The 18,638-nt window shown below is 42.3% G+C and overlaps 1 protein-coding gene and 1 non-coding gene across 17 annotated transcripts in view; one reads left to right on the top strand and one right to left on the bottom strand.

Annotated features, from left to right (window-relative positions):
* The window catches only part of ZNF674 (zinc finger protein 674), a 42,121-nt gene that overhangs the window by 13,721 nt on the left and 9,762 nt on the right, over window positions 1-18,638 (top strand). For 8 of the 16 annotated variants that reach the window (XM_028842176.2, XM_077988598.1, XM_028842177.2 and 5 more), the window contains 2 exons: window positions 1,051-1,177; window positions 1,515-1,625. In XM_028842176.2, coding sequence (XP_028698009.1) covers window positions 1,051-1,177; window positions 1,515-1,625 — 238 coding nt within the window. Of the gene's footprint in view, window positions 1-1,050; window positions 1,178-1,514; window positions 1,626-4,324; window positions 4,445-18,638 lie in introns of all 16 variants that reach the window. The other 8 variants (XM_028842178.2, XM_015127284.3, XM_077988596.1 and 5 more) reach the window with 2 other exon arrangements.
* Window positions 12,002-12,104, bottom strand: LOC114675150 (U6 spliceosomal RNA). The gene has a single exon (XR_003726247.1). It is a non-coding gene; the product is annotated as a U6 spliceosomal RNA (small nuclear RNA).

Here is an 18,638-nt window from a genome sequence, read left to right as displayed (position 1 = left end):
ATCAGCTGCTTGGGCCACAGACCTCTGGCTTCCTGTTCTTTATTTCATGATTGATGAGCGAAGGTTAGAACGGTTTGTCATGGTTGATTAGCTATGTTTAGAACTGTTCGTTGTAGCTCTGTGTCCCCTGCAAAGCCTGCTCTGTCAGCCCCAGGCAGGACTGACTTCCTCCTTTGTGGACCACCCGGACCCTGTCCTACATCTGTCACTGTCCCTGTGAGGCAGGCTTCCTCGCTGCCTCGGTTTCATCTATGAGTGTCTAAGTGTCGCTTTTCTCCCTCCACTAAACTGAAGCTCCTTGAGTTCAAGAGGTGTGGTTTTGTATCCATCTTTACTTCACAGGACTTACCAGTCTGGCCTCTATTCAGTAAACATGTGTTGAATGAATGAATTTCCAGGGTGAGATATTTCTCATAGCCTATCTGTTTCTCTTATAAAGTTCAAAATGATTTTAGTCATATAGATACTCTATGTAATATACTATGCCAAACTGACTAGTGACTGGCATAAGAACAATTATATAAGAAAGGCCAGGCCGGGCACGATGGCTCACGCCTGTAATCCCAGCACTTTGGGAGGCCAAGGTGGGCAGATCACGAGGTCAGGGGTTCGAGACCAGCCTGGCCAACATGGTGAAACCCCGTCTGTACTAAAAATACAAAAATTAGGCGGGCATGGTGGTGGGCTCCTGTAGTCCCAGCAACTCTGGAGGCTGAGGCAGGAGAACTGCTTGAACCCGGGAGGCAGAGGTTGCAGTGAGCCGAGATTACGCCACTGCACTCCAGCCTGGGTGACAGAGCAAGACTCAGTCTCAAAAAAAAAAAAAAAAAAAAAGGCCAGTGTGGATGCGGGAGCCAGACCGCATGGATTCGACTCCCTCATTCCTGGCTGTGTGACCTGGGCTAGTTACTTAGGCTCTGTGCGCCTCACACTCTTCATCTGTCAAGTTTCTCCTAGAGGGCACAGAGTAAGCCCTCCATGTGCGTGAGGTGCCGTGTCCCGGTGCCCCAGGCTGGTCCTGGCATGCTAAAGAGGAATGTGCCATTACAGGAATCATTGACCTTCAAGGATGTGTTTGTGGACTTCACCCTGGAGGAGTGGCAGCAACTGGACTCTGCCCAGAAGAACCTCTACAGGGATGTCATGCTTGAGAACTACAGCCACCTGGTGTCCGTGGGTGAGGGACCGCGCCACGGGGTGATGCAGAATGCCCCCAGTACTGTGTTTCTTTCTCAGCTGCTCCAAGCTCCGGGGCCTGGGAACAATGAGTGTGGGTTACCACCCTCAGTGAGTTTGGGTTACAGCCAACTGTGCAGTATTCGTAGTCCCCGTTGGACTCTGGAGAGCATGTTGGTGCCCTTGCTTGCTATGTGAATGTTCTGTACTGAGGGGCAGATAGCTGTGTGCTTGGGGCCTTCCCCGAGGCTGTGCCACCTTCAGCCTGCAGGGGTGGGCCTAGGTTCTGGAATTCCTCAGCGTTAATAACGAAGTCCTGTGTCATGTCCCCTGAACAGGGTATCTAGTTGCGAAGCCAGATGTGATCTTCAGGTTGGGACCAGGAGAAGAGTCCTGGATGGCAGATGGAGGGACCCCGGTACGGACCTGTGCAGGTGAGGACAGGCCAGGTGAGTCAGGCCGGGGAAAGGGACCAGGTTGGTTGGTGACAGCTTGGCCTCTGGGATGAGCTCAGGAGCTCTTCTGAGAGCCCCGGACTTGTGGACATGCCTAGGCTCTGATGAGCGGAACTGTTGTCATGTCCAAATGAGGCCTCTGCCTGGCCACTGGTTACAGTCTCTGCGTTCTTTGCTTGGCGTTCCCATAGATTGTGGCCACTCTTGTTCTGAGATCCCATTTCTACCTTCCACCCTCCTGGCTTGTTAGTGAGAAGTGCCAAGCCTCTTCTCATTCCTCTCCCACCACCTTTCTGGAAGCTTTTAAGACTTATTCTCCCTTCTTGTGCTTATATATTTTTACCAGAGTAGATGCAAATGTCAGCATTTCCTCTTTACTGGGCATACTGTGGGCCCTTTCAGGCTGAAAGTTGGAGTCTTTTATTTTTTAGACTCAAGGAAATTATCATACATTATTTTTTGGAGTTGGTATAGGCAACAAAGCTTTGCTAGTGACCTTTACTCTACCCAGCCTGGTACCCACCATCTTCTTGCCTGCTCTTATTTTGTGGTAAACACTTTAAACCTCACACTGTTTTCTATTTTCTCTTCGTATTCCTTCTCAGACTCTTACAAATCTGACTTGATACCACCTATTTTCAGAGTCCTCCTCTTTTCAGTACCTTCCTCCCACTCAACTCTTGTTTTTTATATTATCTCTTTATTTATTCAAAAATAAACTTGAGAGAACATTATTCCCAGGGCGGAATACTTCATCAAACACTGCTAAACTGTTTTCCAATGTGGCTATAGCACTTTTTTTTTCCACTAGCAATGTACGCGAGCTCCATGTGTTTCTCATCCTTGCAAGCACTTGGTGTTGTTAGTGTTAGTCCTTTTTTTCTAGTAGGTATGTAGGAGGATCTCATTGTGATTTAATTTTGCATTTCTCTAATGATGAATATTGTTGAGCCCTTATTTGCCATCTTTGTATCTTCTTTATATCTTCTTTATGGAAGTATTTGTTGTAATCTTTTGCCATTTTTCTTTGCTATTAAATTGTAAGGTTCTTTATATATTTTTTTGAGATGGAGTCTCGCTCTGTTTCCCAGACTGGAGTACAGTGGTGCAATCTTGGCTCACTGCAACCTCGCCTCCTGGGTTCCAAGCAAGTCTCCTGCCTCAGCCTCCTGAGTAGCTGGGGTTACAGGCACACGCCACCATGCCCAGCTAATTTTTGTATTTTTAGTAGAGACGAGGTTTCACCATGTTGGCCAGGCTGGTCTCAAACTCCTGACCTCAGGTGATCCACCCTCCTCAGCCTCCCGGAGTACTGGGATTACAGGCGTGAGCCACTGCGTCCGGCTGGTTCTTTGTATATTCTTGATGCAAGTCCTTTAACTATGTACTCCCAGGTTATGGCTTCTTTTTTTCTCAACTGTGCTGTGTAGAGTAGACGTTTTTAATTTTGATAAGGCCCAGTTTATCAAGTTCTTTTATGGTTCATGCTTTTTGTATCCTATCTAACAAATCTCTGACTCAGAGCAATGGAGATTTTCTCCTATGTCTTCTTTCAGAAGATTTATAATTTTAGCTCTTAAATTTAGACCTATGACAAAGAATGAGTTAAGTTTGTAAATCTGACATGAGGTGAGGGTCAGGGGTTTTTTTTGCATATGTATATCCAATTTTTCCAGCAGCATTTTTGAAAACACTGTTTTGTTGTTGTTGTTGTTGTTGACTTACTTTGCCATCGTTGCTGATAACCTTTGCATGGCCAGGCACAACGACTCACATTTGTAATCCGAGCACTTTGGGAGGCTGAGGTGGGAGGATCAGTTGAGCCTGGGAGCTTGAGACTAGCCTAGGCAACATAGTGAGCCCCCGTCTCTACAAAATATTTTAAAAATTTGCCAAGCATGATGGTATGCACTTGTAGTCCCCACTACTTGGGAGGTTGAGGTGGGAGGATTGCTTGAGCACGAGAGGACGAGGCTGCAGTGAGCCGTGATCACGCCACTGCCACTCCAGCCTGGGGTACAGCAAGACCCTGTCTCAAAAAAAACCAAACAGTTGAACACAGATGCGTCTGTCTATACGTCAGTAATACACTGTTTAATTACTGTAGCCTAATGTTAAGTGTTCAAATCAGGAAGTATGAATTTTCCAACTTTGCTCTTCCTTTCCTAATGTTTTGCCCATTCTAGGTCCTTGGAGTTTTTATATAAATCTTAGAATCAGCTTGTGAATTTGTACACAAAAGCCCGCAGGGATTTTTGTATGGGATTACACTGAATCTGTGGATCATTGATATACTGACAATATTGAGTCTTCCAATTAATGAATAGCATGTATCTCTATTTAGATCTTCTTAAATTTTATCTCAATGTTTTGTAGTTTTGAATGCATAAGTCTTTCACATTTTAATTCATATCTGCATTTTATGTTCTTATAAGATACTATAAATGGTGTTTTGTTTAATTTCAATTTCCCATTGGCCAGTACTATCTTATAGAAATGCCATTGATTTTTGTATATTGATCTTGTATCCTGGGACCTTTCTAAGTGTACATATTAATACTTGTAACTTTTTTGTAGATAGCTTGGCATTTCCTATGTAAACAATCATGTAGTTGTAAAAAAGACAGTTTTGTTTCTTCCTTTCCAATCTGGATGTCTTTTACTTCTCTTTTTGCCTTTTTTTTTTTTTTGAGGAGTTTCACTCTTGTTGCCCAGGCTGGAGTGCAATGGCATGACTTTGGCTCACCGCAACCTCCATCTCCTGAGGTCAAGTGATTCTTCTGCCTCAGCCTCCCAAGTAGCTGGGATTACAGGTATGCACCATGATGCCCAGCTAATTTTTTTTTGTGTGTGTATTTTTAGTAGAGACAGGGTTTCTCCATGTTCATCAGGCTGGTCTCGAACTCCCGACCTCAGGTGATCCACCTGCCTCGGTCTCCCAAAGTGCTGGGATTATAGGCATGAGCCACCGTGCCCGGCCTCTTTTTGCCATTTTTTACTGGCTAGGATCTTGAGTATTGTGTTGAATAGGCATAGTGAGAATGACTTCTTTGCTTTATTCCTGATTTTAGGGCAAAAGTACTCACTTTCTCATTATTAAGTATAATTTTTTATTTGTAGAGTTTTCCATTGGTGGCCTGACAATGGTTGAGGATTATTCCTTTTAATCTTAGTTTTTTGAGTTTTTATCATGAATTGATGCTGAATGTCGTGAATGCTTTTTCTGCATCAATCAATATAATCATGCTTCTTCTCCTTTATTTTTAAATTAATTAAGTAATTATTATTACATTTAGAGATGGAGTCTCATTCTGTTCCCCAGGCTGGAGTGCAGTGGTGTGGTCATAGTTCATTGTGGCCTCAAACTCCTGTGCTCAAGTGATCCTCCTGCCTTAGCCTCCAGGGTAGCTGGGACTACAGGCATGTACCACCATGCCCAGCTATTTTTAAAATTTTTTGTAAAGATGAGGTCTTGTTGTATTGCCCAGGCTGGTCTTGAACTTTTGGCCTCAAGTGATCCTCCGTCTCAGCCTCCCAAAGTTCTGGGATTACAGGTGTGAGCTACCATGCCTAGTTAATTTGCAGATTTTTCTTTTTCTTTTCTTTTTTTTTTTTTTTGAGACGGAATCTCGCTCTGTTGCCCAGGCTGGAGTGCAGTGGCACGATCTCAGCTCACTGCAAGCTCCGCCTCCCAAGTTCAAGTGTTTCTCCCACCTCAGCATCCCGAGTAGCTGGGATTATAGGCACCTGCCACCATGGACGGCTAATGTGTGTGTGTGTGTGTGTGTGTGTGTGTGTGTGTGTGTGTGCGCGCGCATTTTTTTTTAGTAGAGACGGGGTTTCTCCATGTTGGTCAGGCTGGTCTCAAACTCCCCTGACCTCAGGTGATCCACCTGCCTCTGTCTCACAAAGTGCTGGGATTACAGGTGTGAGCCACCATGCCTAGCCAATTTGCAGATATTGAACCAGCCTTTCCATTACCTGTGTAAACCCCACTTGATAATGATCATATCACTTGATAATGATCAAGTGATAATGATCAAATGATCATTCATTTGATATGCTTCTATTTATTTTTGCTCATACTTTATTATTTTGCATCTATGTTTATGTGTCATAATTGTTTGTAGTTTTCTTCACTTACACTGTTTGTGTCTGGTTTTGACGTCAGGGTTATGCTGGCCTCATAAAATGAGTTGGGAAGTGTTTCCTCCTCTTCTGTTTTCTGAAATTTATATAGGACTAGCATTATTTCTTAAATGTTTTGTAGAGTTCATCAGTGAAGACATCTGGGCCTAGCATTTTCTTTGAGGGGAAATTTTGAACTACAAATTTTTTTTTTTTTTTTTTTTTTTTTTAGACGGAGTTTCACTCTTGTTGCCCAAGCTGGAGTACAATGGCACGATCTTGGCTCACCACAACCTCCGCCTCCTGGGTTTAAGCAATTCTCCTGCTTCAACCTCCTGAGTAAGTGGGATTACAGGCAAACACCACTATGCCCAGCTAAGTTTTGTGTTTTTAGTAGAGACAGGGTTTCACCATGTTGGCCAGGGTGGTCTCAGACTCCTGATGTCAGGTGATCTACCAGCCTCAGCCTCTCAAAGTGCTGGGATTAGAGGCATGAGCTACCACGCCCGGCTACAAATTCGTTTTTTTTTTTTTTATAATTATAGGTATATTCAGATAACTGTTTTCTTCTTGAGCAAGCTTTGGTGGTTTGTGGCCTTGAAGGAATTTGTCTCATCGAAACTATCAAGTTTTTGATATAAAGTTTTTTTTGGCCAGGCGGGGTGGCTCACGCCTGTAATCCCAGCACTTTGGGAGGCTGAGGCAGGCGGATCTCGAGGTCAGGAGTTCAAGACCAGCCTGGCCAACATAGTGAAACCCTATCTCTACTAAAAATACAAAAATTAGCCGGGCATGGTGGCATGTGCCTGTAGTCCTGGCTACTCGGGAGGCTGAGGCAGGAGAATCGCCTGAAACCAGGAGGCGGAGGTCGCAGTGAGCCAAGATCGTGCCACTGCACTCTAGCTTGGGCAACAGAGTGAGACTTCGTCTCTAAATAAATAAATAAATTAAATAAAATAAAGTTTTTTTCATAAGATTTCCTTATTATTTTTTAATATTTGTAGGATCTGTAATGTTGTTCTCCTAATATTGATAATGTATGTTTTTTCTTGATCAGTCTGACTTAAGATTTATCCATTGTATTAATCTTTTCACAGAACCAACTTTTGATTGTGTTTATTTTTGTGTTTTTCATTTTCTATTTCTTTGAGATAGAAATCCTTATTGATTACTATATCTTGCATACAGAAGAGCATTTAGAACACATGCATACTTTTCAAAAGAAATACATAGCTAACACCTGGATAATCACCATTTAGGTTGAGAACTACGACTCTACCCCTTCCAGATTGTATCCTCCTACCTCTCTCCTGGATGTAACCTGTATCCCAAATTTGGGGATAATTATTTTAAGATTTTTGTTAGAGCTTCTGCTGTCTATATTTATATCCACAGGCAATATATTGTTTAGTTTGAACTTTTTCTTCTTTGAGCTTTATGAAAACAGAATCATCTGTATGAATTATTTTGTGACTTGTTTCTTTTATTCACTATTATAGTTGTGAGATTCAGCCATGATGTTTATTTTCATTGCAGGATAGTGTTCTAGTTTGGGTATCACACAATTAAAAGTACCTACTCTTCTGTCTTTTAAATTATTTATTTTTTAGAAATAGGGTCTCACTCTGCTACCTAGGCTGGAGTGCAGTGGTGTGATCATAGCTCATTGCAGGCTTGAACTCCTGGGCTTAAGCAAGCCTGCTGCCTCAGCCTCCTGAGTAGACAGTACTATAGGCATGTGCCACTGTACTCAGCTATTCTTATTTTTCATGTAGAGATGGAGTCTCATTATATCACCCAGGCTGGTTTTGAACTCTTGGCCTCAAGAAATCCTCCTGTCTTGGCCTCATAAAGTGCGGGATTACAGGTGTCAGCCACTGCACTCAGCCAGTATTTACTCTCTTGATAGAGTTTGGGTTGTTTCCGTTTTAAGGCTAGTATAGCTAATGATAATACTGCCATTATTTTACATGTCTGCTAGGAACATTTGCTGTGAGAGCTTTACTAATGTGTATACCTAGGTTGTAGTGTCTGGGTTCTGGAGGTGTGAATAATTTATAGATAAGGCCAAATGTTGTTTGTGATGTTGTTGGTTTGTAAAGCATTTGTAGATGCTCCCTCTGTGCCACTTCTGCTTGTCAGACTATTATTTGTTCCCATTCTGGTAGGTGTGTATTAGTATCTTATTGTGATTGAAACTTTTGTTTCCTTGATTAGTAATGTAATTGATCCTCATTTCATATTTTATAGAGAACTTGAGTGACTTGTGTAAATCTTACACAGCGCCTGCGTAAGTCTTCAACTCTTTTTTTTCTTATGGTATGTGTCTTCCTCCTACTTATTCATAGCACTGTTTTCTTTATTTTATTTTATTTTTTTATTGTTTTTTGAGACAGAGTCTTGCTCTGTCACCCAGGGTAGAGTGCAGTGGGGAGATCTCAGCTCACTGCAACCTCTGCCTCCTGCGTTGAAGCCGTTCTCCTGCCTCAGCCTCCCGAGTAGCTGGGATTGCAGGTATGTGCCACCACGCCTGGCTAATTTTTGTATTTTTAGTAGAGATGGGATTTTGCCATGTCAGCCAGGCTGGTCTTGAACTCCTGACCTCAGGTGATCCACCCCCCTCTTGGCCTCCCAAAGTACTGGGATGACAGGTGTGAACCACTGCGCCTGGCCCATAGTACTTCTTTCTTTCTTTTCTTTTCTCTTCTTTTCTTTCTTTTCTTTTCTTTTTTTTTTTTTTTTTTTTTTTTTTTTTGACAGTGTTTCAGTTTGTTGCCCAGGAAATCATGACTCACTGCAGCCTCAACCTCCTTGGGCTCAAGTGATCCTACTTCCGCAGCATCCTGAGTAGCTGGTACTACAGGCATGCACCACCACACCCAGCTAATATTTGTATTTTTTTGTAGAGATGGGGTTTAGCCATGTTGCCCAGATTGGTCTCAAACTCCTGGGCTCAAGCAATCCACCTGCCTCAGTCTCCCAAAGTGTTAGGATTACAGGCATGAGCCACCATGCCTGGTGGCACTATTTTCAGTAGAGTACATATTAATGCTTTATTGCAAGTATACTGTCCTTTGTTTAGATTGTCTTTTTTTTTTTTTTTTTTTTTTGAGACAGAGTCTCGCTTTGTCACCCAGGCTGGAGTGCAGTGGTGCGATCTTGGCTCACTGCAACCTCCACCTCCCGGGCAACCTCCACCTACCGGGCTCAAGCAATTCTTCCACCTCAACCTCCCAAATAGCTGGGATTACAGGCGTGCACCACCATGCCCAGCTAATTTTTTGTATTTTAGTAGAGATGGGATTTCACCATGTTGCCCAGGCTGGTCTCGAACTCCTGAGCTCAGGCAATCCGCTCACCTCGGCCTCCCAAACTGCTGGGATTAGAGTCATGAGCCACTGTGCCCAGTCTCGATTGTCTTTTCACTGTCTTTCTTGTGCCTCTTGTTGAACAGAGATTCTTTATATTTAAATTGGGTTTCTTGTAGACATGATATAGTTGAATCTTGTGTTTTTAGTCTCAACTGACAATTTGCCTTTTAAATTGGCGTGTTTTTGTAATTATTGACATTGTTGGATGTAGGTCTACCATTTTATTATTTCTTTCTTCTTTGTCCCCCTTTTTCTGATTGTTGTTATTCTACTCTCTCATTCCTCTCTTCTTTGGAACATTTGAATATTTTCTTTTTTTTTTTTTTTTTACTTTTTTTTATTATACTTTAAGTTCTAGGGTACATGTGCACAATGTGCAGGTTTGTTATATATGCCATATTGGTGTGCTGCACCCGTTAACTCGTCATTTACATTAGGTATATCTCCTAATGCTATCCCTCCCCCTCCCCCTCCCCCCAAATACTTTCTTAAACTTTTTGTTTTGAGATTATTATACATTCTCATGCACTTGTAAGAAATAATACCAAGAGATTGTAATGTACCCTTTATCCAGTTCCCCCCATTGGTAGGTAACATCTTGCAAAACTGTAGTACAGTATCCCAACCAGGATATTGACATCTATACAGATCAAATATGGAGCATTTCTATCACTGCAAGGATCCCTCATGTCACTCTTTTTATTATTTATTTATGTATTTATTTATTTATTTATTTTTGAGATGGAGTCTCACTCTGTGGCCCAGGCTGGAGTGCAATGGCGTGATCTGGTCTCACTGCAACCTTTGCCTCCTGGGTTCAAGCGATTCTCCTGTCTCAGCCTCCCGAGTAGCTGGGATTACAGGCACCTGCCACCATGCCTGGCTAATTTTTGTGTTTTAGTAGAGGACGGGATTTCACCATGTTGGCCAGGCTGGTCTCGAACTCCACATCTCAAGTGATCTGCCCGCCTTGGCCTCCCAAAGTGCTGGGATTACAGGCGTGAGACACCACGCCTGGCCGTCACTCTTTTATAGTCATACCAATTTTCTCCCAGTCCATCTCGTCTTATAGCCTGGTAACTAATAATCTGTTATCTGTTTCTATGATTTTGTCATTTGAAAAATGCTATATAATGGAATCATACTGTATCTAACTGTAAGGGATTAGTTCTTTCTCACTCAGCATAATACTCCAGAGATTCATTCAGGTTGTTGTGTGTATCAAGCTTGATTCTTTTTATTGCTAAGTAGCATTCCATGGTATGCATGTTTGTTTAACCATTCCCCTGTTGAAGGACATCTAGGTTGTATCCAGTGTTGGGCTATTACAAATAAATTTGCTACAAACATTTCTGTGTAGGTTTTTATAATAAGTTTTTATTTTTCTGGGATGAATTTCCAGAAGTGCGATTATAATATTTAATTATAATATTATTATATTTTAAATGTTCCTTTTTACTTTTTGTCACTGTCTTGTTTTTAAATTAAATTTTTATTTATTTATTTATTGTTTTTCTTTTGAGAATGAGTCGCTCTGTCACCCAAGCTGGAGTGCAGTGGCGCGATCTTGGCTCACTGCAAGCTCCACCATCCTGGTTCAAGCGACTCTCCTGCACCAGCCTCCCGAGTAGCTGGGACTACAGGTGCACACTGCCATACCCAACTAATTTTTGTATTTTTAGTCGAGATGGGGTTTCACCATGTTAGCCAGGCTGGTCTTGAACTCCTGACCTCAAGTGATCTGCCCACCTCAGCCTCCCAAGGTGCTGGGATTCCAGGCATGAGCCACCACACCTGGCCTATCTGTCGGTCTGTCTGTCTGTCTGTCTATCTATCTATCTATCTAATATATCTATGTATTTATTTGAGATGGTGTCCTGCTCTGTTGCCCAGGCTGAAGTGCAATGGTGCGATCTCGGCTCACTGCAACCTCTGCCTCCTGGGTTCAAGCGTTTCTCCTGTCTCAGCCTCCTGAGTAGCTGGGACTACAGGTGCACAGCACTACGCCCAGCTAAGTTTTGTATTTTTAGTATAGATGAGGTTTCACCATATTGGTCAGGCTGATCTTGAACTCCTGACCTCAGGTGATCCACCTGCCTTGGCCTGCCAAAGTGCTGGGATTACAGGCGTGAACCACCGTGTCTGGCCCTATTTATTTAATTTTTTAAGATAGGGTTCTCACTGTGTTGCCCATGCTGGTCTTGAGCTCCTGGGCACAAGCAATCCTCTTGCCTCACTCTCCCAAGTATCTTGGACTACAGGTGTGTGATGTCATGCCTGGTTGTTATTTTTAAAAATCAATGGCTGCTGTAGACACTAAGATAGTCACATAGAACCTTTCACATTCTACTTATAGTTTAATAGTTCAAGTAATATGTAGAAGCTTTACAACAGTATAGATGTCTTTAATTTCTTTCTTTTATGTTACAGTTTTTGAACATATTACATCTACATAACATTTTAAATCCCCTAGACAGTGTTATATTTTTTTGCTTTCAACTATCATATATATCTTAAAGAATTCAAAAGGAGAAAAATTATCCATTACATTTACCCAGATATTTTGCCATTTCTGTTGCTCCTCATTTATACCTAAAGTTCCATGTTTCCCTCTGATATCATCTCCCTTCACCTGAAGAAGAACCTACAGCATTTCTCTTAGAAGTCTGCTGCTGACAAAAATCTCTTAATTTTCCTTCACCTGATAATTTTAAAATTTCATCTTTTTTTAAATTTTTACTTTTATGGGTAAACAGTAGGTATATATGTTTATGGGGTACATCAGATATTTTGATACAGGCATATGATGTGTAATAATCATAGAGTGAATGGGGTATCCATCCCCTCAAGCATTTATCCTTTGTGTTATAAAAAAATATGAAACCCTTCATGAATTTGCATGTCATCCTTACACAGGAGCCATGCTAATCTTCTCTGTATTGTTCCAATTTTAGTATATGTTCCAATTTTAGACAGTGAGCACTTGTCTTCATTCTTGAAGGGTGTTTTTGCCGGATGTAGAATTATGGATTGACATTTTTTTTCCTTTAGTATTTTTAAGATGTTCTATTGTTTTCTGACCTCCACTGTTTCTGATGAGAATTTTGCAGTCCTTTGAATCATTGTTTCCTCATAGACAGTGTACCTTTTTTTCCTCTGGCTGTATTAGAAATGTTTTAAGTTGGCTTTCCAGGCTTTTGATTATAATGTTTCTGGTGTTTCTTTTGAGTTTATATTGATTCTGGTGTACTGTGCTTTTTGAGTCTGTAAATATATGTCTTTTTCCAAATATGGGAAGTTTTTGGTTATTATTTTTTGCAATCTTTTTTTCTACACTAGTTTCTTTTTCTCCTTCTTTGAGGACTCTAATGACATGTACATTGGACCTTTTGGTATTGCCCTGCAGGTCCCTAGAGGCCCTGTTTTTTTTTCCAATCATTTTTACAATTTTTTTATTTTTACAGTTTCTGTTTCTCTGTTGAGAACGTCTGTTTATCCATTCATTTCAGGTGTTTGCCAATACCTCATAGAGCTTAAATGTCATAACTACGTAAATGTCTTTGATATTTCCAGCACCTGGGTTATTTCAGGATTGGCATCTGTTAATTGTCTTTTTCCCTGGAGAATTGGTCACAATTTTTTTATTTTTTATTTTTATTTTTTGTGATTGGTTGTTATGCTGAATAATTTTGGATTCTATCCTGGATAGTGGTGACTGTGTCGTTATTGCTTTTCTTTTTTCTTTTTTTCTTTTTTTTTTCTTTTTTTTTTTTTTTTTGAGACAGAGTTTCACTCTGTTGCCCAGGCTGGAGTGCAGTGGCACAATCTCAGCTCACTGCAATCTGCAACCTCTGCCTCCCAGGTTCAAGCAGTTCTCCTGCCTCAGCCTCCCGAGTAGCTGAGATTACAGGCGCCTGCCACCATCTCTGGCTAATTTTTTGTGTTTTTAGTAGAGATGGGGGTTTTGCCATGTTGGCCAGGTTGGTCCCGAGCTCCTGACCTCAAGTGATCCACCCACTTTGGCCTCCCAAAGTGATGGGATTACAGGCGAGAGCCACCGCGACCAGCCCATTATTGCTTTTCATCTTTATCAGGTAATAAACCACTAGGTCTGTCTCACCTTCTATGGGTATCAGTTCCAACCAGTTCAGTTTTCAAAGCCTTTCAGTCTGTCGTGTGCACGTGCCATTTAGGGGTTAGAGACTCGAGTGGTGGGTTCGGTCTTTGTGCAGTGTTCAAAGCCTTCACTGCCCTGCTTACATTTGTCACTCAGGTGTTAGTCTCAGACTTGAGCTGTGGCTTAAATCTTAGTTCAGTTCTCAAGGCTTGGTATGTAGCTTTGCTTTCTCTTGAGTGAAGAGTCCCTGGATGAACTCAGGGCTTGTGTATATTCATAAGCCACTGGGACCTGTATTTGGGTCAAAGTCTTGAGAGAGAAGATGAGGGATAAAAGGGGAACCCACTGATGTATGAGTTGTTTCTCTACTTTTTGAGTCACCTCCGTAGTCTTCCTGGTTTTGTTGACTTGTCAGAGTCCTCAGGTAGTTACTTTATGTATTTTGTCCAGAGATTTTTGTTGCAAAAATCAGTAGGAGAGGCTGTAGTAGACTTACTCCATTGTGGCTAGAAATGGAAACCTCGATTTCATTCATTCTTGCTTTTATCTTTTTTATTTCTGTCTTTCTGCTAGTTTGAATTTAATTTGCTCTTTTTCTAGTTTCATAAGGTCATCATCTGAGACCTTTCTTTTCTAATATAAGCATTGTGAATGCCATAACTATCTAAGTACTGATTTAGCTATTTTAAACCCTTTACTGTGGTTTAATTTGGCATACAAGAAATTATACATACTTAAAGTAAACAGGGATGGGCACAGTGGCTCACACCTGTAATTCCAGCACTTGGAGAGGTGGGGAGATTGCTTGAGACCAGAAGTTCAAGACCAGCCTGAGCAACATAGCAAGATCCCATCTCTACCAAAAATAAAAAACATTAGCTGAGCATGGTGGCACATGCCTGTAGTCCTAGCTACTCAGGAAGCTAAGGTGGGAGGATCACTTGAGCCTAGGAGTTTGAGGTTACAGTGAGCTATGATTGTTCTACTGTACTCCAGCCTGGGCGACAGAGCGAGACTCCGTCTCAAAAAAAAAAGAAAAATAAATAAATAAATAAAAAATAATAAATAAATAAAAAATAAAGCAAACAGTTTTGGTAAGTGTTGACATGTATACACCCAGGATCACATCACCACAATCAAGATAATAAGATCACAGAACAAGTTGGGAAGTATTCCCTCCTCTTTCCAATTCTTTGAAAGAGTTTATGTAGAATTGTATTCTTTCTTCCTTAAAAGTTTGATAGATACTGGGTTATTCAGATTATCTATTTCTTCTTGAATGAGCTTTCATAATTTGTGTCTTTCTTCTTTCCTTTCTTTCTTTTTTTTTTTTTTTTTTTTTTTTAAAGACAGAGTCTCACTCTGTCGCCCAGGCTAGAGTGCAGTGGCGCACCAACTGGCTTACTGCAATCTCTGCCTCCCGGGTTCAAGTGATTCTCGTGTCTCAGCCTCCCGAGTAGCTGGGATTATAGGTGTACACCACCATGCCTGGCTAATTTTTGTATTTTTAGTAGAGATGGGGTTTTGCCATGTTGGCCAGGCTGGTGTTGAACTCATGACCTCATGTGATCCGTCCGCTTAGGCCTCCCAGAGTGCTGGGATTATACGCATGAGCCATCGCGCCTAGCCAATAATTTGTGTCTTTCAAGGAGTTTGTCAGTTTTGTCCGTCAAATTTATTAGTATAAAGTTGTTCTTAATATTCCCTTATCATCCTTTCAATTTCTGAGGATCAGTGGTAGTCTTATTTTAGTTTCAAAGTAAGTCTAATCACATATAGTATTGAAAACGATGAAGTTCATTTAAAGGAAAAGTTCTCGGCCGGGCGCGGTGGCTCAAGCCTGTAATCCCAGCACTTTGGGAGGCCGAGACGGGGGGATCACAAGGTCAGGAGATCGAGACCATCCTGGCTGACACGGTGAAACCCCGTCTCTACTAAAAAATACAAAAAACTAGCCGGGCGAGGTGGCGGGCGCCTGTAATCCCAGCTACTCGGGAGGCTGAGGCAGGAGAATGGCGTGAACTCGGGAGGCGGAGCTTGCAGTGAGCTGAGATCCGGCCACTGCACTCCAGCCTGGGCGGCAGAGCGAGACTCCGTCTCAAAAAAAAAAAAAAAAAAAAAAAAAGGAAAAGTTCTCTCCCAGCAAATACCTGCTTCAGGCTGAAAGATTTTAGTGGCAAAAAGAGCATGCTCAGTGTTTTCTTTCTTTACTTTTCCAGCTAGTTCTTCTCCCTTGCCTTTCTCCCCCACTCAACACCTAGGCCATCTCTGGCCCCTTGAATGCAGTGGGTGAGGAAGGAAGGAAAGAGATACAATGGGCAAAAAAAGGTTTGACCTAACTGACAAAGTTGTAATCTAATATGGATGCCCTCTCTATGTTGCAGATTCCAAAGACTCATTCTTCCTGTTCTTGGAACTTTATGGTTTCCTTGGAGATGTCCTAGCTGGAGCCCCCTGACTGCAATTTCCTTGATGCAGGAAGGGCCACTTTCCCAACCAGTTATTAATATATCCCTGGGCCCCATGGTGTACCTTCAGTCTCCTTTCGCCGAGGTCACCTTGATGCTAGCAAAAAGCCCTCTTTCCAAAGTAACCCAGCCCCGTTCATGTCCAGAGGGTCCACATCTGGCTTGTGGAGTGTGTGTGATTGTGGGGTTAAGACCCACAGTTCACCCCCATGCAACCTCTTCTCTACTACCACAGACTGCCTCAGCCTGTCATTTGTAAAGTTTTTCTACGTGAAAGTCAGGTGCCAAGTTCTCTGTGTCCCCTAAAGTCTAGTGGATATATATCAAACAGGTCATCTCTTTGAAATCCTTCTCATCAGATTGGGGCGGGGTGAACACACTCCTCACTCACCTATTGGGAAGAGAAAATGTCGCAGCTTTCAAATGGCTCTCTCTAAAGAAATTTTCTTCCTTAGCGTCTTCAACCTTAACACTCTTATACTTTGTTTTTCTTCTTTTTAAAAATTTTTTGAGAGGGGGGCTCTCTGTTGCCTAGGCTGGAGAGTAATGGTGCCATCTTGGCTCATTGCAGCCTCAACCTCCTGGGCTCAATTGATCTTCTGCCTCAGCCTCCAAAGTAGCTGAGGTTACAGGCACATGCCACGACACCTGGCTAAGTTTGTTTGTTTGTTTGGTAGACGCAGGGTTTCGCCATGTTGCCCAGGCTGCTCTTGAACTCCTGGACTCAAGTGATCTGCCTGCCTCCACTTCCCAAAGTGCTGGGATGACAGGCGTGAGCCCCCACACCCGGCCAACACTCTTACGCTTTTAAGGGGTATGTTAGAGCTGAAGTACATTAAGTGGTTTTGACCTATTGCTTTTGAGTCCTGTAAAGGCCTATGGACTGGGAAAATACTTGCTAGTATTTTATTACCAGTCTTTGAAATAAAAAGAGTGGGTTTTAACATTATGTCAAATTAATCCCTGAAAAGCATGGATTGCAGCCGGGTGGGCAGATACAGCTTCATGAAATGTATGGAATTCAGCTTTTGAATAGAAATCATCAATGTTAAAATGCAAAGCTTTATAACCTTATGTGGCAAAATTAATGTTACAGATAGTGTGTAATTTAGACTTGTGCACACACACACACAGAATTATAGATTTTAAATTTTGGTAATATGGCAAGGGTAAATTGGTATGTTATTATAATTTTCACTTCCCTGATCACTATTGAAAGTATTTATCATTTCATATGTTATTGACTAGTTAGATTTCCTCTTCTGTGGCTTGCCTGTTCATATTCTTTTTTTTTTTTTTTGAGACGGAGTCTCGCTCTGTTTCCAGGCTGGAGTGCAGTGGTGTGATGTCAGCTCACTGCAACCTCTGCCTCCCGGGTTCAAGCGATTCTCCTGCCTCAGCCTCCTGAGTAGCTAAGACTACAGGTGTGCGCCACCACGCCCAGCTAATTTTTGTATTTTTAGTAGAGACAGAGTTTCGCCATGTTGGCCAGAATGGTCTCAATCTCTTTGACCCCGTGATCTGCCCACCTTGGCCTCCCAAAGTGCTGGGATTATAGAAATGAGCCACTGCGCCCGGCCGCCTGTTCATATTCTTTATTCATGTTTTTGTTGAGTTGTTTGTCTCTTCTTACTGCTTTATATGAATTCTTTGTATATTCTTTCAATTTTGTGTGTAGTCAATATCTTTCCTTAGTCTAGGGTGTTTATGGTGTCTTTTTGAGTAGAAGTTTTAATTGTAAAAGAATCAAATGTATCAATTTTTAGTTTGCTTTTTGTGTAATTTTTTTGTGTGTGTGTGAGATGGGGTCTCACTCTGTCACCCAGGCTAGAGTGCAGTGGCGCCATCTCAACTCACTGCAACCTCTGCCTCCTGGGTTCAAGCGATTCTCCTGCCTCAGCCTCCTGAGTAGCTGGGACTACAGGTGTGCGCCACCATGCTCAACTACATTTTTTTGTATTTTTGGTAGAGACGGGGTTTCACCATGTTGGCCAGGCTGATCTCAAACTCCTGACCTCAGGTGATCCTCCCACCTCAGCCTCCCAAAGTGCTGGGATTACAGGCGTGAGCTACCATGTCCAGCCCTTTTTGTGTAATTTTAAGTAATTTTTTTTTTTTGGCTGAGCACATAAAAATATTTTTATATAATTTTCTAAAAATTTAAATATTTGCTATTTATTTTCTTAAAATCTTCCTGGAATTTATTTATTTATTTATTTAGAGATGGAGCTTTGCTCTTGTTGCCCAGGCTGGAGTGCAATGGCGTGATCTCGGCTCACCACAACCTCTGCCTCCCAGGTTCAGGCGATTCTCCTGCCTCAGCCTCCTGCATAGCTGGGATTACAGGCATGTGCCACCACGGCTGGCTAATTTTGTGTATTTTTAGTAGAGATGGGGTTTCACCATGTTGGCCAGGCTGGTCTCGAACACCTGACCTCAGGTGATTCACCTGCGTCAGCCTCCCAAAGTGTTGGGATTACAGGTGTGAGCCACTGTGGCACCTGGCCAAAACTCAGTTGCTCTGCTGTGCCCAGGTGAGCACCTTTTTTTTTTTTTAGATGGAGTTTCACTCTTGTTGCCCAGGCTGGAGTGCAATGGTGTGATCTTGGCTCACTGCAGCCTCCATCCCTTGGGTTCAACCAATTCTGCTGTCTCAGCCTCCTGAATAGCTGGGATTACAGGCCCATGCCACCATGCCCGGCAAATGTTTGTATTTTTAGTAGAGACAGGGTTTCGCCATCTTGGCCAGGCTGGTCTTGAACTCCGACCTCAGGTGATCCACCTGCCGTGGCCTCCCAAAGTGCTGGGATTATAGGCATGAGCCATTGCGCCCAGCCTGTTGTACCATTCTTACCATTGATATTGTTAAGAGCTAACAGGCTTTAGTCCCCTTATCTCCTTTGATCCTTTGGTCTCCCATAGG

The sequence above is a fragment of the Macaca mulatta genome, chromosome X (genome assembly GCF_049350105.2).
Source record: "Macaca mulatta isolate MMU2019108-1 chromosome X, T2T-MMU8v2.0, whole genome shotgun sequence".
Classification (NCBI taxonomy): Eukaryota; Metazoa; Chordata; class Mammalia; order Primates; family Cercopithecidae; genus Macaca; species Macaca mulatta.
Note: the sequence above shows the minus strand (reverse complement) of the source record. Positions and strands in the feature narration are given on the sequence as shown.